The 22,644-nt window shown below is 49.7% G+C and overlaps 1 protein-coding gene across 1 annotated transcript in view; it reads right to left on the bottom strand.

Annotated features, from left to right (window-relative positions):
• Positions 1-1,860, bottom strand: part of LOC119969761 (alpha-1-syntrophin-like) — a 25,939-nt gene extending 24,079 nt beyond the window's left edge. The window contains exon 1 of the mRNA XM_038803820.1: positions 806-1,860. Coding sequence (XP_038659748.1) covers positions 806-1,241 — 436 coding nt within the window. The 5' untranslated portion in view covers positions 1,242-1,860. The remainder of the gene's footprint in view (positions 1-805) is intronic.
• Positions 1,861-22,644: the final 20,784 nt, after the last annotated feature.

Here is a 22,644-nt window from a genome sequence, read left to right as displayed (position 1 = left end):
TGTGTTTGGGGTGGGGGGTGTGTTTGGGGTGGGGGGTGTGTTTGGGGTGGGGGGGGGGTTGTGGGTCTGGGGGGGGTGAGCGTTTGGGGGGGTGGGGGTTTGGGGGGGTGGGGGTTTGGGGGGTGGGGGGGGTGAGGGGGGGTGAGGGGGGGTGAGGGGGGGTGGGGGGGTGAGGGGGGGTGGGGGGGGGTGAGGGGGGGTGGGGGGGGTGAGGGGGGGTGGGGGGGGTGAGGGGGTGTCGGGGGGGTGGGGGGTGAGGGGGGGTCTGGGTGAGGGGGGGTCTGGGTGAGGGGGGTCTGGGTGAGGGGGGGGGGTCTGGGTGAGGGGGGGGGTCTGGGGGGTGAGGGGGGGGTCTGGGGGGTGAGGGGGGGGTCTGGGGGGTGAGGGGGGGGTCTGGGGGGTGAGGGGGGGGGGGTCTGGGGGGTGAGGGGGGGTCTGGGGAGTGAGGGGGGGGGTTCTGGGGGGTGAGGGGGGGGTCTGGGGGGTGAGGGGGGGTCTGGGGGGTGAGGGGGGTCTGGGGGGTGAGGGGGGTCTGGGGGGTGAGGGGGGTCTGGGGGGTGAGGGGAGTCTGGGGGGTGAGGGGAGTCTGGGGGGTGAGGGGAGTCTGGGGGGGTGAGTTTGGGGGGGTCGGGGTGGGGGTGTGTTTGGGGGGGGGTTAGGGGTGGGATTGGGGGGTGGGTCTGGGGGGGGTGAGGGGTGGGTCTGGGGGGGGTGAGGGGTGGGTTTGGGGGTGGGTCTGGGGGGGTGGGGGGTGAGGGGTGGGTTTGGGGGTGGGGGTTTGGGGGTGGGTCTGGGGGTCTCCTACCTTCCAGCAGAACCTCTTTGCCGGTTTTTTTCAGCGCCTGCACCGCCTGGTCGTGGGAAGCCTCCCGCAGGTCGGAGCCATTGACGGACAGGATGGCGTCTCCCACAAAGAGTTCGCCGCTCTGATCGGCCGCCAGTCCGCGGAAGATTTTCGAGATGAGGATGGGCATGTGGTTCTCGCGGCCGCCCTTGATGCTGATGCCCAGGCCGCCCGCCTCCTGCTTGACGATGCGGACAGTCCGCTTGCGGCCGGAGCCGGGCTCCGTGTCTCCCGGGGGCGGTGGCTCGGCTTCCCCGTTACTCAGGCCGTGTCCAGCGGCCGCTGCGGCCGGGCTCAGCCGCAGCGAATCCTCCGACAAGTTAGCGAGGAGCCGCCGCCAGCGCTCGGGCTCCGGCTCCGGGCTCCGCACCTCCAGCAGCCCGCTCCGCAGCACCATCCCACCGGCCTCCTGACTCACACTGTCCGGGGCTGGGAGCCTCCCTCCGGCCCGCCGCTACCCCGCCCCTCCTCGTTAAAGGGGCCGCGGTGGCAGCAACTTGGCCCCAAACTTTCCAACTATTTGCCAAACTTTTAAAACTACTTCCTAAACATTTGGAAAACTTTTTCCAACTATTTGCCGAACTTTTAAAAGTACTTCCTAACTTTTTCCAACTATTTGCCGAACTTCACAAACTTTTAAAACTTTTTCCAACTATTTGCCAAACTTTTAAAACTCTTTCCTAAACATTTGGAAAACTTTTTCCAACTATTTGCCGAACTTTTAAAACTACTTCCTAAACTTTTTCCAACTATTTGCCGAATTTTACAAACTTTAAAAAATTTTCCAACTATTTGCCAAACGTTTAAAACTTCTTCTAAGACACGTCCAAAACTTTTTCCAACTATTTGCCAAACTTTTAAAACTTCTTCCTAGACACGTCCAAAGCTTTTTCCAACTATTTGTCAAACTTTGAAAACTTCTTCCTAAACACTTGGAAAACTTTTTCCAAATATTTGCCGAACTTGACAAACTTTTAAAACTTCTTCCTAAACACTTGGAAAACCTTTTCCAAATATTTGTCGAACTTGACAAACTTATAAGACTTTTTCTAAATACTCGGGAAATCAAAACTTTTTCTAAAAATGTTTCAGTCTTGACAACTCTTTTCGAATTTTATCCGCGTTTTTTTTTCGAAGGTTTTTCTGCATTGTATCCGAACTTTTCACCATATTTTCCAAACTTTCCGGTTCAGTCGGCGGGCAGGCACAGGGCCCTGCCCGGAGCTCCGGGCTCTGATCTCCCGGTTGCTGGAGTCAAGGAAATGTTTTTGGATGAACTTTTCCACAAAAGACTCCGCATTCCTCAATTGCTCAGCGGCCACTGTTGCGGGCTGGGACAGGACTTACACCTGTTTACTTGACTCACCTGCAGTTTAGTTTGAGTTGATTCAAAATGACAGATAATTATGTTTTTGCACGATATTTGCATTTTACTTTCTATGGAATTCAAATTACTGTATCATTTACTTTAATTTTTATAACAACTCATCTTTTCTTTATAAGAACTCATCTTTATAAGAACTCATAACGCATCTTTTCTCTCCTCTAGACCATTTTGAGGTGTGTTCCCTGTTACAAAAGGATATGTCACAACACATTTGCGCAAGCTCTGACAAACTCCAAGCAAATGACCTGTTTTTAACTAGGGTTAGACAGTGCAGCTTATTCAGAACTGACCTTCTGATATAGATAGGTGGGCGAATGGGCCAAAATATGCCAGATGGAGTTTAATGTGGATGAATGTGTGGTTATCCATTTTGGCAGAACAAATAGAAAGGCAAATTATTATCTGAATGGAAAGCAGATTCAAAATGCCCCTGGTCAGAGGGATCTGGGTGTCTTTGTTCATGAATCACAGAAAGTCTGTTTGCAGGTACAGCATGTAATAAAAAAGGCAAATGGAATGTTAGTGTTTATTGCAAAAGGACTGGAGTAAAAAGTAGAGAAGTGTTGTTGCAATTGTATAGGGTGTCGGTGAGACCACATCTGGAGTATTGTGTCCAGTTTTGGTCTCCTTATTTGAGGAAGGATGTGGTGGCATTGGAGGCAGTTCAGAGGAGGTTCACCAGATTGATTCTGAGGATGGAAGGGTTGACGTATGAGGGGAAATTAAACAGTTTGGACTTATATTTGCTGGAGTTTAGAAAGATGAGAGGGGATCTGATCGAGGTATAAAAAATACTAAATGGGATTGATAAAGTAAACGTAGACCAAATGTTTCCCCTTGTGGGGCAATCTAGAACGAGAGGTCACAGATATAGGTTGAGAAGCGGTAGATTTAGAACTGAGATGAGGAGGAACTACTTCTTGCAGAGGGTGGTGAATTTGTGGAACTCGCTACCCCATAGTGCAATGGAGTCTGAATCATTAAATGGTTTCAAGAGGACATGGATATATTTCTGAGGAGAATAAGGGTTAAAGGGATATGGGGAACAGGTGGGGAGGTGGATTTGAGACCAGGAAGAAATCAGCCATGATCTGATAGAATGGCAGAGCAGGCACGAATGGCAGAATTGCTGACTTTTGCTCCTAATTCTTATGTTCTGACTGTGTGGCACTGACCCTTTGACAGTGCAGCACTCCCTCAGTACTGACCCTCTGACAGTGCGGCACTCCCTCAGTACTGACCCTCTGACAGTGCAGCACTCCCTCAGTACTGACCCTCTGACAGTGCAGCGCTCCCTCAGTACTGACCCTCTGACAGTGCAGCACTCCCTCAGTACTGACCCTCTGACAGTGCGGCACTCCCTCAGTACTGACCCTCTGACAGTGCGGCACTCCCTCAGTACTGACCCTCTGACAGTACAGCACTCCCTCAGTACTGACCCTCTGACAGTGCAGCACTCCCTCAGTACTGACCCTCTGACAGTGCGGCACTCCCTCAGTACTGACCCTCTGACAGTGCAGCACTCCCTCAGTACTGACCCTCTGACAGTGCAGCACTCCCTCAGTACTGACCCTCTGACAGTGCAGCACTTCCTCAGTACTGACCCTCTGACAGTGCAGCACTCCCTCAGTACTGACCCTCTGACAGTGCAGCACTCCCTCAGTACTGACCCTCTGACAGTGCGGCACTCCCTCAGTACTGACCCTCTGACAGTGCGGCACTCCCTCAGTACTGACCCTCTGACAGTGCAGCACTCCCTCAGTACGCGAATGTCGCAATCACATAAGTGTTTGGAACCCTGCTGACAGGGCACCGGCCTCTGCTTTGACTCAATGGCTGTTTCTCAGGCTTTTGTCGTTTTCCAAATCGTTCCCTCTCCCTGCTGCATTATCCTTCCCAGAAACCTGCCGTTAGGGAGATGGGTTGTTAACTAAGCCTTTAAACATCTGCCTAGGAACAGATACAGAGAGTAATCGGACATTTCCGATTCATTGCTGGTGTTATGTTTTCATTTTGTATTTCGTCCTCCTCCGTCAGACAGGTCCCACTGAAAGTATCCGAGAGGCAGATTCAAAATGAAGGCAGGTTTGAAGTGAAAGCTGGGAACTAATCGAATGCTGAGATCTGGCACTGGGATGAACAGCAAGGCCAGATGTACAGATAACTGTGTGTGTGAGAGTTCAGGCAATACTCTCCCTACCAGCCCAGGGGAGAGACGGTAAACAAGGTGCAATTATCACAAAATACAAAATCCTGTGGATGCTGGAAATCAAAAATAAAAACAGTGAATGGTGAAGGCAGCATCTGTATGGAGAGAAACCGAGGAAAAGGTGGCAGTATGTTTGACAGGAAATATCAGACTGCGGGAAAGTGAGCCAGTGTCTATCTATTACATTGTGTACCTTGTGTTGCCCTGTTATGTATTTTATTTTTATTTTATTTTCTTTTCATGGACTAAATGATCTGTTTGAGCTGCTCACAGAAAAATACTTTTCACTGTACCTCGGTACACATGACAATAAATAAATCCACAAAAGTATGTTTTGATATTCTCATGGGCTCGGCCTTAGGATCACTGCTTTTCCCTGATCAGTATTCATAACTTAGATGAGCATCTTATACAGCAAAATCTAAAACAAATCTAAAACCAAACTCCATTCAGCCACACCTGGTCAGCTCGCTATTCCACCTGCCATATATTATAATAATCTTTATTGTCACAAGTAGGCTTACAATGAAGTTACACTGCAATGAAGTTACTGTGAAAAGCCCCTAGTTGCCACATTCCGGTGCCTGTTCGGGTACACTGAGGGAGAATTCAGAATGTCCAATCCACCTAACAGCACGTCTTTCGGGACTTGTGGGAGGAAACCGGAGCACCCGGAGGAAACCCCACGCAGACACGGGGAGAACGTGCGGACTCCACACAGACTGCGACCCAAGCCGGGAATCGAACCTGGGACCCTGGAACTGTGAAGCAACAGTGCTAACCACTGTGCTACCGTGCCGCCCACTGATCAAGTGATGCCACACTTGGTCAAACGCTGCATTGATGCCAAGAGCAGCCGCTGGTACCATTCCAAGTCAAAGCAGTCTGCTTGATTGGCACCTCAGACATTCACTCCCTCCATCAATGATGTACAGGAGCAGCAGTGTGTACTATTTCCAAGATGTATCGCACCTGTGACATCTCCCACCTACACGGATAAGGATATCAGATTCATGGGAATACCACCATCTGCATGTTCCACTCCAAGTCATGTACCATTCTGAGTTGCAACTATATCACTATTCCGTCACTGTCACTGGGTCAAAATTGAGGAACTGCCTCCCTAGCAGCACTGGTTGTACTGTTAAAATCCCAGCTGATGTTTTAACTGGATGGAAGATTCCAGAACGGAACCTTGGTTCAAAATTTCTTTTTTTTTTTTTTAAAAGAGTACAAAAGTAAGGAAGTTATGATAAACCTGGTTAAATCACTTGTTCCATCTCAGCTGGAGTGTTGCCACTCTACAGTGAGAATGTGCTAGCATTGGAGAAAGTGTAAAATAGGTTTAGGAGAATATTTCCAGGGATGAGGGACTTGAGTTCCGTGGATTGATCAGAGAAGCTGGGTGTGTTCTCCTTGTTGAAGAAAAAGTTTTGGAGCAGTTTGGTAGAAGTGTTCGTAAACTTGAGAGGTCTGGACAGAGTCAACAGAGAGAAACCGTTCCCACTGGTAGAAGTTTCCAGAACCAGGGGACACGGATTTAACATGGCTGGCAGAAGCAGATCTGACATGGGGAGCGAGAATCTAGCTGCAAAAATGGACTTTTTCAATGAGTATAGTTGCTACCTGTGGCTCAGGTAGCAGCTCTCCTGCCTCTGAGCCATCAGCAGTTGTTCAAGTCCCGTTTCTGGTCTGGGGCACCTGACTTTTCAGTTCTGCACCGAGGGAAACCTGCACTGTCGGGGGTATCGTCTTTTCAGTGAGATGTGAAACTAAGGATTCATCTGCCCTCTCAGACGTGGATAAAATACGTGACAGAACTATTTTGGTGAAGGACATCATCTCTCCAGTGTCCTGGCCAATATTTATCCTTCAACCAACATTAGAAATACAGATTATATGGACAGTGACACATTCCTTATTGTTGAAACTTGCTGTGCACAAATCAGCTACCATATCTGGTACATTATAACAGTGACTACACTTCAGAAATACTTCATTGGCTGTGAAGCACATAGGGATATCTTGTGGTCGGGAAAGGTGACATATAAATACAAGTCTTTTATTAGCATAAGTATCTTGAACAACCTCCAATAAAAATAGTGCTCTGAGCTTCTTTGGAATCGAGACACCATTTGCCGTTCTGATTTGATGTTGTATCCCCTAGAACTAGTCACAGAATCAGAGTGCAGAAAGAGGCCATTCAGTCCATCACATCAGTGCTGGCTCTTTGAGAGAGCTACCCAATTTGTCCAAATTTACACTGCAGTTTGTACTTTTCAAAAATGTATTCAAAGTTATTATTGAATCAACCTCCAGCACCCTTGCAGGGAGCACATTCCAGCTGAAAACAACTTGCTGTGTAAAACATTTCTCTTCACCTCGGCTCGTCGAGTTCTTTTGCGAATTATTTTAAAATCGGTGTCATCTGGTTCCTGACTCTCCTGCCAATTTAAACAGTTCCTCCCCATTTACTCGATCAGAAACTCCTGCTAATGTTAATCAAATTCATCTGCTCTAAGGACAATCCCAGCTTCCCCAGTCTCTCCACATTGACGGAAATCCACCACCCCTGTAATAATTCCAGTCGCTCTCCTCCGCAGCCTCTCCAAAGAGCATGCAGTGACCTTGATGCTTCAGCCAACAGGATATGAAATGAAATGAAAATCGCTTATTCTCACGAGTAAGCTTCAAATGAAGTTACTGTGAAAAGCCCCTAGTCGCCACATTCTGGCGCCTGTTCGGGGAGGCTGGTACGGGAATTGAACCGTGCTGCTGGCCTGCCTTGGTCTGCTTTCAAAGCCAGCGATTTAGCCCTGTGCTAAACCAACCCCCGACATTCTTCCCTTTGCTCAAATACCACCGAAACAGATCAAAAGCTGGTGTGCAGAATGGCTGCAACAATCCAGTGAATTTCCAGACATGTGAAGCATTCAGCCAGACCTGCGACTTGTGATAAGGTTCTCCATAAGTTCAAATCCTTCATTCTCTGCCATTGACCCTTATGGGTTTCTGTACCTTTGACTAACCCCATTAATCTACACTTGAAAAATTGCAATCAAATTTCAAGAATCATCTCATAAGATTCAACTCTTGATGAGTGGGAGGTGCTGGTGAAATGATTGAAAGATTCTCTTGGTTCAAACCCAACTCACCTCCAACATGTGCAGTCTGTAGAAAGTCACAATAAGGGGTAGTCAGTGTGCCAGAGGAGTCAGATTGATAAATGACTTCCTCTGGTGGGGGGGGGGGGGGGGGGGGGGGGGGGCAGTGGACAACGAGGGGCAGAACCTCGAATTGAGGGCCAGTTTGTTCAGGAGTAATGTCAGGAGGCACCTCTTCACCAAGGGTATTGGAAATCTGGAAACTCTCCCCCCCCCCCCCCCCCCCCCCCGAATCTGTGGATCTTGGGGGGGGGGGGGGGGGGGGTCAGCTGGAAGATTCCGGGACTGAGATTGAGGAGAGTTTGTTGGGTACAAGGGTGCAGAGCAAAATCATAGAATTTACAGAGCAGAAGGAGGTCATTCGGCCCATCAAGTCTGCACCGGCCCCTGGAAAGTGCACCCCATACCCGTTACACTTTAACCCCACCTAACCTAGACACTAAGGGGTAATTTAGCCTGGCCAATCCACCTAACCGCCACATCTTTGGACTGTGGGAGGAAACCGGAGCACCCGGAGGAAACCCACGCAGACACGGGGAAAATATGCAGAGTCTGCACAGACAGTGACCCAAGCTGGAATCGAACCTGGGTCCATGGAGCTGTGAAACAATTGTGCTAACCACAGGGCAGCATGTGGTACAGTGGTTAGCACTGGGACTGCGGTGCTGAGGACCCGGGTTCGAATCCCAGCCCTGGGTCACTGTCCGTGTGGAGTTTGCACATTCTCCCAGTGTCTGCGTGGGTCTTGCCCCCACAACCCAAAAGATGTGCAGGTCAGGTGGATTGGCCACGCTAAATTGCCCCTTAATTGGAAAAAAAGTAAATAAATAATTGGTACTCTAAATGTATTATTTTTAAAATCTGTGCTAACCACTGTGTTACCACGACACACTTAATGTGGTTGAGGTGCAGATTAGCCACAATCTGACTGAATGGTGGGTTAGGATTAGGGTGAATGGCCTCCTGTCCTATCGAGATCCATAAATGGGCCTTGTATTTTCTCTGAGACCAGAGTGTTGTGTCTGGTTGGCCAGTCATCACTTCACACTCGAGGGGTTGCTGTGGTCCCAGCTTTTCGGAAACACCTGAAATCATTGAGCATGTCCACACAGGGCTGAATTTCCCAGATGTCAGCATTTACATTGTGGTTAAACTCACTCCAAGATGGCAGCCGGAGAGGTCTGTAGTTAGGAACAATTTGTCTGGATAGGATTCCACGGATGCATCTTTGGGTTGTAGTGACTGTGATTCAATCTTTCTCACACTTCTCTAGTTACCAGTCGAGGCTACAGAACACATTCTGGTCGATGTTTCCGGGCAGCTGGTGATTAGCGGAGGTTGAACTTGGCTCATTACTTTTGGTGTCTGCTCCCCTTGGCCTTTTCTCATCATGAGTGTGATCAGAGATTGGCCACAGCCTCAGAATGTTTCAACAGAGTCACTGAGCAGTTATCAAGAGCAGAATCTCCTGGCTGATTCTTTAATCCAGACATTAACATGAACTCAGATGTTACCCCGAATTAGGATCAGTTAAGTCGGCACTGGAGATTAGATCTGGGACTGTCTATTGTGTGTGACTCTACCACAGCTTGATAATTAGCAGTAACCTGTGCCTTCTACTTAATTAAGACATCACATTCTGTGGCAACAAGCTCTCAGAACCCCTCTCAGCCCTGACTGAATGCATGAATACTAAATGTTCAAGTTAATGTGTCTTGGGCTGCAGACTCCTGCTCGCTACATGGCAACATGGATAAGACAAAAACTATGTGAGGTTTCGAGAAACTGTTGTTCCGGATCTGGGAAGTGAGTAAAGCAAAGGGTTTAATTTTATTTACACGGTTTTGATTGACCTTTCAGCTAATGTCACTGATCGTCTCATTGAGAAAAGCAAAGTATGGACGCAGAGTAGTTTAGAGTCAAATAAACACGTTGGTGATAAGTCCTGGAGAAAGTCCTGGAGAAAATCCTTTTGCAAATGAACCACTATGTAGAAAATAGATGTTGTAAATGTGTTGGGCTCCCAAACGAGGACGTGTAACAAACAGAAGTTTATTGACCAGCTGAGTACTGTAGTTAGTTTGCTTCTGCTCTGTCCGTGCTTCTCCTTTCAAACCCACCCCACCATTTTCATTGTGGAAAGATGTGATTCGAAGGCTAGTTCTGGATTAGACGGTAACACGGTTCTGGAACCACTCGTTCTGTTTGCTGAGGGGCCCGAGTGTGTGTTTACGCTGATTGTGGTGTTGGAGTCTTTCTCAGGCTGGTGTTCTGTCAGTGTGGATGACCTCAGGGGTCCCGTCCGTGTGTTCTGTTGGTGCAGGGGTCAGGGTGTAGGCTCTGGAGGAGTCTGTATACCAACTGGTGTAGGGGCCTGTGTTGTAGGCCGGATGGCTGAAGTGCTGCGTTGTCTGTTGATGCTGGTTCTGATATGTAGTAGGTGACGGCGGGTACATTGTGGGCACCACCTGAGATTACCACGTAACTGTTTGGTTGTGGGGCATGTCTGTGTACCACTGCCAAGTTGTCATGGCCGAGGACAGTCTGAATCCTGACCGTTTGACCGGGTGTTAGAGGCCGGGTCTGTGGGTGCTTTGATCTGACTGCGTTTTGCTTCTCAACCTGCGTTACAGGAGGGCATCATTCACGGTGGTTTCACGTTTGAGCTGCAGCAGATCCTTTGCAGTAGGAATGGTGGTCCTGGGCTCCTGGGAAAGAGTCACTGTGCTGACAAGGACGGGGCCTGTCGGGGGGGGGGGGGATCTCACAGGCTGAGGGGAGCAGCAGAGTAACCTGTGTGATCCCGTACACATTTCTCTAGAAGAAGCTTAGCTGAGCGTACCGCCCGTTCCACCAGGCCGTTGGACTGTGGATGTAGGGAGCTGCTCGTGATACAGTCAAAATCCCGTCTGGGCCCAAAGTTTCCCAATTTAGCGGAGGGGAATTGGCCTCTCCTGAGTCTCTGAGGGGTGCTGGGTGTGGCAAAGTGTCTCTTGAGATTGCTGATCTCTGTGTTAATCGCCATGTTTGGCGGGTAGTCAGATTCAAACCATCCGGGACACAAATCGACTCAGATTGTTCACCATTCCATTCGATGATATTAGCTGCTGTGATTGGCCACAGGAGGTCCGGGATCTGATGTAAATGCAGCTGTTCTTTCACAAGATGCGGATTGAGTGTATTACACGGTGCACATCTGGAAGCGTCCCCTTCCGTGTGGGTGTACATGGGGGGGGGGGGGGGGTCAGGACAGTGATTCCTTGGCCCTGTATCTGGTGGTTCCAACCCGGGGTGTCCCTGGTGAGGTTTGGGTGAAGTATCTCTGAAGAGCAGTGGGGACGACGAGTCGCTGGCCACGCAGTATCAGTCATTCCTGCACGGTTAGTTCATCTCTGACGATGGAGAATGTGCGGAGCTCGTGGTGAAGCTGCCTTGATGATTCTGGCCAACCCTTCATGACGATGGTGTGTAATTTTGTGTATGTGATGTCCACCTGAAAGGCAGCTTTGAGTTCCTGGATTCTACGAGAGGACGGCACCTCTATTGTCAGGGTGTCTCTGTCTTCCTCACAATCTGCCAGGTCTGTAGTGGGTGGGGAGGCTCTGGGGAGAGAACCAGCCAAATCCGGCTCCTTCCAGCTCCATGGCCTCCAAAGCTCCTGACCACGTTTGTGGACAACACTGAGATTGTAACGTTGCAGTTTCAGCATCAGGTGTTGCTGTTGTACAGACGCAGTGTGGAGAGGCTTTTTAAAGATAGTTATGAGCAGCTGATGATCAGTTTCAGGATGACCAGATAGGAAGCTGTGAGATTTCTGACTGGTGAAGATTACAGTGAGGAGTTCCTCCTCGATCTGAGTGTAACGAGTCTCCGAGTCAGTGAGGACCCTTGTAGCAAAGGCTATTGTTCTGTCATTCTGGATGCAGACTGTACCAAGTCCGTGCTGGGGGGGTATCGGCTGATATAAGTCCAGGTGCTCGAATGGCAGAGTATTGCGGCACCGGTGGGGCTGTGAGGGCCGGTTTGAGTTGTTGAAGCCGCTGTGAGGCGCCCTTGCCAACAACATTCAACATCCTGGTGGAGAAACTGATGAAGCCGTCCAGTGACCTCACTGTAACTCGGGAGATACTGAGAAAGATCATTTGTTATATCGATGAAGCGTTATAAACCCGTGCTTGTCCACAGGAATGGCCATTGTCTTGTCTGGATCGGGCCTTACACCATCGGCTGTGAGTAGATGGCCCACGTAAGGAACTTGGTTAACCCCGAATTTCACAGGGTTACGTTTAATTAGGTGGTCCTGATTCTGTCAAGGACGAGACAAAGATGTGCATCACGTTCTTGCGAAGTACGACCCCAAAACCAGGATGTCATTAACAATGGTGTCGCAAGGTTGGCCTGTAAAGAGTTCATAGAATTTATAGTGAAGGAGGCCATTCGGCCCATCATGTCTGCATCAGCCCTTGGAAAGAGCACCCCACTTAAGCCCTCCACCATATCCCGTAACCCAATAACTCCACCCAACCTTTTTGGACACTAAGGACAATTTATCATGGCCAATCCATGTAGCCTGCACATCGTTGAACTGTGGGAGGAAACCAGAGGAACCCACACAGACACGGGGAGAATGTGCAGACTCGGCACAGACAGTGACCCAAGCCAGAATCGAACCTGGGACCCTGGAGCTGTGAAGCAACTGTGTGAACCGCTGTTCTACTGTGCTACCGAGTTGCTCTGTGCACCGCTGGAAAACCTCGTTACCAGTGGAGATTCCATCGGGCAGACAAAGAAAATAATATCTGCCTCCTGGAGATCTGAATGTGGTTAGTTTCAAAGATTCTTCATCCAACAGGATCTGCCGGAACCCACAGTTCACATCGAGGATGCTGAACACCTGGACATTTGTCCTGTTATCACCTGTTCCACTGTCTCTTCGGGTGATGAGGTCTGAGCAGCACCATAGTCAAGGGCATTGGGTCAATACATATCCTGACCGTGACATCCTTCATGACTGCAGCCACCAATCACTGAAACCCAGCCTGTGGCCTTGTCTATGGGTGGAATGCAGATCATTGATTACTTTCTGCATCATAGCCATTGGTGCTCTTCTCAGAGCGCAGATTGTTGGTGATACCGAGGCATCTAGTGTGGTGAATGTGATTCACACTATATATAGTTGCCAATATCACTCCATGTATATATGTTCGTTATCTACCCATTGTAAGTGCAGTTGCACTATCCGACCACCAGGGGGAGTCGCTCTGGGAGTACGCGAGAGTTTGTACTGGGCTCCTCCCTTGGCTCCGCCCAGGACTCCTCCCCCTGGGACCGATGTATAAAGATCAGTGCCTTAGAGCCAGCCTGCCAGTTCACCTGAAGTTCAACGACAAATAGGCTGGCTCTATTGTAAGTGTATTAAAGCCTCTGTTCAGATCCAACTACACGTGTTCGCTGAATTGATGGTTCCATCATCTAGTCTCATGTGCTGTATAACTGGTAGCCTAGCAATGACATCACATGTGAAGAGGTCTTTACACGCTATCATTTCTGGGGCCTGGTGTTGTAGAACACGTACTCCTGGACCAAGTTGAACGAGCCCCAGTGTGACGTTGTCCTGAAGACCTGACAGTGGCTTTATGTTCTGGTCAATTATCTGAAACTGCCCTGTGTGCAGTGGGGAGTGCCCCCACCCTCAGAGGGGATGGTTTGTCTGGCGTAAGCCACCAGGGTACTGGAGTCCAGTGCTGCACATGGATCTATTCCTGAAGCATTTGGCTGAACCTTTCGTGTGATTTGATTTTCCACATTTGTTAACCATACACAAAACAAGCTGCTGTACTGGGAGTGTTCTGGCCATTGCAGTTGGAGCAAAGTGCCTCTGTACTCTGATTATCTCGGTTTCCCACCTAACATCTCTGCTTCCTCCTTTCCGATTGTTTAATGAACATGCTGATACTAAAGCCTGTTTGTCATGTTACATCTTTCGCTCATCGCAGCTGCTTGTGGACTAGATTGCTGTGCATCCCGCAGACTATTCGATCTCTGACTCATCAGCGATGGTGCCAAACACACACTTCTTTGCTAATATTTTCAGGGTGGCGGCGTAGGATTGTGTTGATTCATCTGATCTTCGTTTGTTAAATTAAATGCCTGCCTATCAAGGATTATTTTTTTACCGGAAGGCAAATATTCTCGAACTTCTTCAGAATGATGTCAGGGTCCTCTTCCTCTGCCTCCCTGTGCTCCTGTCACATGATCCTATTTGTAGCCGTGTCATCATGTGACCACTCGGTTTACACAATTACATGCATTATACATAGAACCATGTACAGAAAGAGGCCATTCAGCCCATTGAGTCTGCCCTGACCCTCTGAAAGAGCACCCTACCTCGGCCCACTCCCCCACCCTATCCCTGCAATCGCGTAACCCCCACCTAACCTGCACAGCTACGGACATCAAGAGGTAATGTAGCGTGGCCAATCCACCTAACCCGCACATGGACTGTGGGAGGAAACCAGAGCACTCGGAAGAAACTCACGCAGACACGGGAAGAACATACAGACTCCGCACAGTCACCCAAGGCTGGGATTGAACCAGTGTCCCTGGCGTTGTGAGGCAGCAGTGCTAACCACTGTGGCACATGTCTTCCAACTACATATACACACAATAAACAATGCCTACTTCCACCTTTGTATTAAAATAAATAATAAATAAATAATCTTTATTGTCACAAGTATTATTACTGCTGACTTATCCCCGGCTGGTCCCAGCTGCTGGTGAAACCCTCACCCAATGCCTTTATTACCCCGAGACTTGGCTATTCCAACACACTCATGGCTGCTCTCCAATATTTTACTCTCCCCAAACTAGAGGTCATCCAAAACTCTGCTGCCCATGTTCTAACTGTAATGTAGAGCTGCCGGCGTTGGACTGGGGTGGGCACAGTAAGAAATCTCACAACACCAGGTTAAAGTCCAACAGGTTTATTTCGGAACACAGCATTCTGAAAGCTAGTGATTTCAAATAAACCGTTGGGCTTTAACCTTATGTTGGGAGACTTTTTACCATGTTCTAACTGACACTAAGTCCTGTTCCTCTACCCTCACTGACCACAGTAGCTCCCAGTGTGGTTTTAATTTATCGAATGTTTTTCCAGGTAATTATTGGTGGAAGGCAATTAGAACCATCCAAAGTTAGTGATTTAAATCACATTTCTGAATGGATCGCAGTGCAGAGCGATTGACCATCGGAAATTTAAACTTCCTGGGAAATTGTTGTGCAAGGTCTAGCTGTGAACGTCGGAAGGCTTTATGACGTTGAGTAGCTCAAAAGATTTTAAAAATCTACAATTGAAAGCTAGTCTCCGTAATGGTGGCCATGAAACCATTGTCGATTGTTGTAAAAGCCCCACTGGTTCATGAATGTGAGCACACTAAGAAGTCTTACAACACCAGGTTAAAGTCCAACAGGTTTGATTCAAACACGAGCTTTCGGAGCACTGCTCCTTCCTCAGGTGAATGGCGAGGTACCTCGCCATTCACCTGAGGAAGGAGCAGTGCTCCGAAAGCTCGTGTTTGAAACAAACCTGTTGGACTTTAACCTGGTGTTGTAAGACTTCTTACTGTGCTCACCCCAGTCCAGCGCCGGCAGCTCCACATCATGAATGTGAGGGAAGGGAATCTGCCGTCCATACCTAAGAGTCAACATTATCTCCAGACCCTGGCATCGGGTTAAACATGGTCAAGGAAACCTCCTGCTGATTACCACCTGCTGGCTACCATCAGTTGGTGAATCCGTTACTCCTCCGTGTTAAACACCACTTGGAGGAAGCACTGAGGGTGGTACGGGCACAGAATGTATTCGGGGTGGGGGATGGCTATCACCGGGAGTGACTCAGTAGCACCACTACTGACCGAGCTGGCTGGGTCCTAAATGGCTTAGCTGCTAGACTGGGACTGGGGGGAGGGTACCAAGATGGAAAAACCTACTTAACCTCAGTCAGAAATCAACCTGTTGTGGATGCACCTATCGATAGAACCACCGCACAGGCCCTGTGGAGACCAAGTCCCATCTTCACACAGAGGGTACCCTCCATTGTGTTGTGTGTCTCCACCGCCGTGCTAAATGGAATAGATTCCAAACTGAGGCGCTGTGGGCCATCAGCAACAGCATAATTGTTTCAACCACAATCTGCAACCTCATGGCCCCGCATTTCCCCCAACTCTACCATTACCACCAAGCTGCAGAGCATCTTGTAGATGGTACACACGGCTGCCACTGTTCGTTGGTGGTGGAGGGTTTGAATGTTTATGGAAGGGGGAGCAATCAAGCGGGGCTGCTTTGTCCTGGACGGTGTGGAGCTTCTTGAGTGTTGTTGGGGCTGCACTCATCCAGGCAAGTGGAGAGTATTCCAGCACACTCCTGGTTTGTGCCTTGTAGATGGCGGACAGGCTTTGGGGGGAGGGGGGGGGGTGGGGGGGAGGCAGGAGGGGAGTTACTTGCCTTAGGATTCCTAGCCTCTGACCTGCCCTGGTGTCCACAGTATTAATGTGGCTAGTCCAGTTCAGTTTCTGATCAATAGTAACCCCCCCCCCCCCCCCCCCAAGATGTTGATTGTGGGGATTCAGTGATGGTCATGCCATTGAATGCCAAAGGGTGATGGTTAGATCCTCTTGTGGGAGATGGTCATTGCCTGGGATTTGTGTGATGTGAATGTTACTTGCCTCTTGTCAGTCCAAGGCTCTATAATGTTGAGGTCTTGAACATGGACTGCTTCATTATCTGAGGAGTCGCGAATGGTGCTGAACATTGTGCAAATCATCAGTGAACATCCACAGTTCTGACCTTATGAGGGAAATAAGGTCATTGATGAAGCAGCTGAAGATGATTGGGCCCAGGACACTACCCTGAGGAACTCCTGCAATGATGTCCTGGAGCAGAGATGATTGAACTCCGACCACCACAACCATCATCATTTGTGCCAGGTATGACTCCAACCAGCAGAGAATGTTTCCTCTGATTCCCATTGATTCCAGTTTAGTGAGGGCTCCTTGATGCCACAGTCGGTCAAATGCTGCCTTGATGTCAAGGGCAGTCACTCTCACCTCACCTCTGGCATTCGTCTCTTTTGTCGATGTTTGAACCAAGGCTGGAATGAGGTCAGGAGCTGAGTGACCCTGGGCGGAACCCAAACTGAACGTCCGTGAGCAGGTTATTGCTGAGTAAGTGCTGCTTGATGGCACTGTTGATGACTCCTTCCATCACTTTACTGACCATCGAAAGAAGACTGATAAGGGCAGTAATTGGCTGGGTTGGATTTGTCCTGTTTCTTGTGTACAGGACACACCTGAGCAATTTTCCGCATTGCCGGGTAGATGCCAGTGTTGTAGCTGTACTGGAACAGCTTGGCTAGGGGGGCGGCAAGGTCTGGAGCACAAGTCTTCAGAACTATTGCTGGAATATTGTCAGGACCCAGAGCCTTTGCAGTATCCAGTGCCTTCAGGCATTTATTGAGATCACGTAGAGTGAATCCTATTGGCTGAAGATGGACATCTGTGATGCTGGGGACCTCTGGAGGAGACCGAGATGGATCATCCACACAGCATTTCTGGCTGAAGGTTACCATCGCCCCATTACATTCAATGGCATTCCCATCACTGCGTCGCCCACTATCAACATCCTGGGGTTACGTGGTGCCCCCTAGGGAGGCGGGCGGAATGGACCGCTTTCTGGATGGGCTGGAGTTCCCAAGAGTAGAGGATGAGTGGGTGGAGGGTCTGGGAGCCCCAATCGAGTTGGAGGAGCAGATGGAGGCTCTGGTGAGCATGCAGTCAGGGAAAGCACCGGGACCTGACGGGTTCCCGGTGGAATTTTACAAGAAGTTTTCAGATCTGCTGGGCCCGCTGCTTGTATGGACCCTGAACGAGGCGAGGGGAGGGGATGGCTCTGCCCCCGACGATGTCTAGGGCAATCATCTCTTTGATCCTGAAGCGGGACAAGGACCCCCTCCAATGTGGGTCCTATAGGCCGATCTCGCTCCTTAACGTGGACGCAAAGTTCTTGGCAAAGGTACTGTCCAGAAGGGTGGAAGATGTGGTCCCAATGGTTATCCATGAGGACCAAACGGGGTTTGTGAAGGGGAGGCAGCTGAATGTCAACGTACGGCGGCTTCTTAATGTTCTGATGATGGCGCCGGTGGCTGGGGAGGCGGAAATAGTAGCATCGATGGATGCGGAGAAAGCTTTTGACAGGGTGGAGTGGAGTTACCCGTGGGAAGTGCTGAGGAGGTTTGGGTTTGGTGAGGGATTCATCAGCTGGGTGAGGGATTCATCAGCTGGGTGAGGTTGCTGTATAGCTCCCCGGTAGCGAGTGTGGTGACGAACGGGAGGAGGTCGGAGGACTTCCGGTTTCCCGGGGGACGAGGCAGGGGTGCCCCTTGTCTCCCCTGCTCTTGACGTTGGCGATTGAGCCCTTGGCCATGGCGCTGAGGGATTCGAAGAACTGGAGGGGGGTTGTGCGGGGGGGGGGGGAGCACCGATTGTCTTTGTAAGCAGACTATTTACTGTTGTACGTCGCGGATCCAGCAAGGGGGGGGGGGGGGGGGGGATGCCAGAGGTGCTGAAGATACTTGGGGAGTTTGGGGACTTTTCGCGCTGCAAGCTCAATGTGGGGAAAAGTGAGCTGTTTGTGCTGCACCTGGGGTACCAGGAGAGGGCGATAGGGGAGCTCCCGCTGAAGAGGGCGGAGAGGAGCTTTAGATATCTTGGGGTCCAGATAGCTGGGAACTGGGGAGCCCTGCATAGGCTAAACTTTTCGAGGCTGGTGGAGCAGATGGAGGAGGAGTTCAGGAGGTGGGACGCGCTGCCGCTTTCGTTGGCGGGTAGGGTCCAGTCGGTTAAAATGACGGTGCTCCCGAGGTTTTTGTTTCTTTTACAGCCTCCCCATATTGATTCCAAAGGCTTTTTTCAAAAGGGTGAATAAGTCTATTCTCGGGTTTGTGTGGGCGCGGAAGGCCCTGAGAGTAAGGAGGGTATTCCTGGAGCAAAGATGGGAGGCAGGCGGTTTGGCGCTGCCCAACCTGTGTGGGTATTACTGGGCTGCGAATGTGGCAATGATTTGCAGGTGGGTGATGGAGGGGGAGGGTGCCGCATGGAAGAGGCTGGAGGTGGCGTTCTGTGTGGGTACGAGTTTGGAGGCATTGGTGACGGCCCCGCTTCCGCTCCCCCCGGCAAGATATTCCACGAGTCCGGTGGTGGTGGCGTCCCTCAAAATTTGGGGGCAGTGGAGGCGGCACAGGGGGGAAGTGAAGGCCTCAGTGTGGGGCCCCGATACGGGGCAATCACCGGTTTGCACCAGGGAGAATAGATGGTGGGTTTTTGAGTTGGCACAGGGCAGGCATCAGGCGGATGGGGGACCTTTTCCTCGATGGGAAGTTTGCGACTCGAGGAGTTGGAGGGGAAGTGGGGCCTCCCCCCAGGAAATGCTTTCAGGTATATGCAGATTAGGGCATTTGTTAAGCGGCAGGTGGCGGAGTTCCCGTTGCTGCTGCCTAGGGGGTTGCAGGATAGGGTGCTCTCAGGGACGTGAGTCGGTGAGGGGAGGATCTCGGCAATTTATCAGTTGATGCAGGAAGAGGAGGCCTCGGTGGAAGAGCTGAAAGCAAAGTGGGAGGAGGAGCTAGGGGAAGAGATTTACGATGGGACGTGGGCGGATTCCCTGGGGAGGGTGAACTCGTCCGCTTCTTGTGCACGGCTCAGCTTAATTCAGCTGAAGGTGCTGCATAGGGCGCACATGACGGGGGTCAGGATAAGCCGATTCTTTGGGGGGGGGGGGAAGACAGGTGTGGGAGGTGTACGGGAGGCCTGGCGAACCACACCCACATGTTCTGGGCATGTCCGGCATTTTGGAAGGGGGTGGCGGGGACTTTGTCCAAGGTGGTCGGTTCCAGGGTGGAGCCGGGCTGGGGGCTCGCGATCTTTGGGGTGGCATCAGAGCCAGGAGTGCAGGAGGAGAGAGAGGCCGGTACCCTGGCCTTTGCGTCTGTAGTAGCCCGGCGTAGGATTCTCTTACAGTGGAGGGACGTGAAGCCCCCGAGCCCGGAGGCCTGGATTAATGACATGGCCGGGTTCATCAGGCTGGAGAAGGTCAGGTTTGCCCTGAGGGGTCGGTACAAGGGTTCTTCCGGCGGTGGCAGCCTTTTCTCGATTTCCTGGCGGAGAGGTAGAGGGTGGTCAGTCTCAGCAGCAAACCGGGTTTTGTGGGGGGGGGGGGGGGGTTCGGGATTTGTTAAGGGGGTTTGTTTTGGCGACGGTGTGTTCGCTATTTCTTTTTCTTTCTTGCATTGTTATTAGTTATTAATTTATTACTTTGTATTGGGGGGGATTTCTGTTTATGTTTTTATTTAGTTTTACACCTTGTTTACTTTAACTGTTGGGAGAAAATTTATTGTTGAAAAATTTGAATAAAAATTATTTTAAAAAAAACATCCTGGGGTTACCACTGACCAGAACCTGAACCACACCAGCCATATAAATACTGTGGCTACCAGGACAGGTCAGAGGCTGGGAATCCTGCGGAGAGTAACTCACATCCTGACCCCCAAAGCCTGTCCACCATCTATAAGACACAAGTCAAGAATGTGACAGGCTCACCTGTCACGTTAAAGGCAAGTGAAAATGGTGGGTCCCGAAATCCGGCTGGCGTGGGTCCCAAAGGATGGCCGGATGGTTAAAACGGGTCCTGGGCGAAAACATTTGAAAAACCACCGTCTTAGACAGCACCTTCCAAACCCACGACCTCTACCATCTCGGACAAGAGCAGCAGATACCTGGGAACCCCACCACCTGGAGGTTCCCCTCCAAGTCACTCACCACCGCAACCTGGAAATGTATCGCCGTTCCTTTAATGTCGCCGGGTAAAAATCCTGGAACTCACTCTCTAATAGCACTATGGATGCACCTACAGCACAGGAATTGCAGTGGCTCGAGGAGGAATTCACCACCTCAAGGACAAGTAGGGGTAGGCAGTAAATGCCGGCCTCCACAAATTCAGGCCTCTTTGAACATGCCTGATTGGAATTGCTTCACCATTGTTGACCATGTCTTCAGTTACCCGAGCATGAGATTCTGGAAACCTTCTACATCTCTTTGCTCACTTCGGACACTATTAAAATCTACCTTTTCAACCAAAGGTTTGACCTCATACCTACTTGCTTGGTGTCAAATTTTGTTTGATAATGCTCGTGTGAAGGGCCTTAGGATGTTTTACCAAGTTAACGCCAAAATATAAATCAGTTGCTACATTTATTTAAACATTAAAAAGCTTATTTCTGATGTCATTGTGGGTCTCTGCTGCTCCCTGGTGGCTGCCAATAACTATTACCATTCAGCTCATGTACCACAAACTTGTTCTCTCATCAAAGGCCCCGTTTTGTGCTTTGGCAATGATTTCAATTCAACCCACAACATTCTGGTACCTCGTTCATTCCTGACATGTGAGCCGAGGCTGTATGCAGCAACAGACTGTTCAACATGGGGCAGCACATTATCACCGTGTCCCCCCCCCCTGGACTTGTCAATGGCATCAGACACCATGGAGGGGCCACTGCAAGGAGAGGGGAAGACCCTGAACCTTGCACCCTCTGGGGGAGGTGATCAAAACCATTTAAAAAAAACATTACTCACAGAACCTATAGACATATCTTGAGGAGGGCAAATAGCATCAAATAACAAGGCCGAGATGAGCGAACGCAGCAAATGTGTCTGGTCTGTGGGGAGAAGTTGGAGAACTTCCTTTCTGGAAGCATTCAGGAAGGAAGCACTCCAACCATCTTGAATCATTTCCACTCTCCACATTCCTGCACCAACAAATGGGAAAGCTCTCGAACCATCAGGTACAATCTGCCATTGTTAGAAAGCTGAGCTACACATTTTCTTTAATTACTTGCTTCCAAATGGCCCCCCATCCTGGTTGTAAAAGCAGCCAAACTGAAGATGCCAATCCAGCACCGCAGATTGTGTTAGGGGGATTGAGTGGGGTGGGGGTGCAAAAAGCCCAGAGGACAGGAGGCGGCATTTATGCTGTGGTGTGAGGAGCAAGGGTCTTGACTCACTTCCAAATTGAGTGTGTTGTAGAAAGGAATAATGACTTTCGAAGCAATTAATTGGAGCTTTTCACACAAGTGATTTTTGTGTCATCACCTGAAACCGATGAGACAGATTCACAATCGTAACCAGCAAGGTGGATAATGGGGAACCTGTGGATGTGGTATATCTAGACTTCCCGAAGGCATTTAATAAGGTGCCGCATAAAACACTGATCCAGAAGGGGCGATCGCAGGGGATTTGGGCTAGAGTACTAGATTGGATTGAAGATTGGTTGGCTGCCAGAAAGCAGAGGGTCGGGATAAACGGGTCCTTCTCTGGCTGGTGAACTGTAACTAGCAGGCTTCAGTCCTCAGACCTCAACTGTTCACGATTTATACAAGAAATCTTCAAGCAGGGACAGTGTGACATAGCTAAATTTGCAGCTGTTTCTAAAATAGGTGGGAAAGCAGGTACTGAAGAGGAAATACAGATTTTACAGATGGATATAGATAGGTTAGAAAATTGGATCAAAATTTGGTAGATGGAGTACTGGATTTACCAATTAATTAAGGGTCCTTTAAGAACTCAACTAAACATATGGGAGAATAAAATTATTCCTGGAAAATGCTGAGCCTGCAAAGTATAATCGTCGTAAAAACCCCACCGGTTCATGAGTGAAGCACTGAACCTTGACCATGACTGTCTATAGATACCAACAATGTTTCAAAAGATGCACTGTATCAGTATATTTAAAGAAGCAATACGAAGGCACATTCAGCAGAATTGCAATAATTTAGTAACATGATAAGACTAGGCTGGAGATGACGCAAAGACTTTGACCGAGAGAGAGAACACATGTGAAACTATGCTGTCGGAAATATTAATTAATTTGAGTAAGTGATTGTCTAATTAATCAATCACCTGTGGAGTGACTGACACCTTTCTGAATGAATTGG

Source organism: Scyliorhinus canicula, chromosome 7 (assembly GCF_902713615.1).
Source record: "Scyliorhinus canicula chromosome 7, sScyCan1.1, whole genome shotgun sequence".
Lineage (NCBI taxonomy): Eukaryota > Metazoa > Chordata > Chondrichthyes > Carcharhiniformes > Scyliorhinidae > Scyliorhinus > Scyliorhinus canicula.
This window is presented reverse-complemented; position numbering and strand designations above follow the sequence as displayed.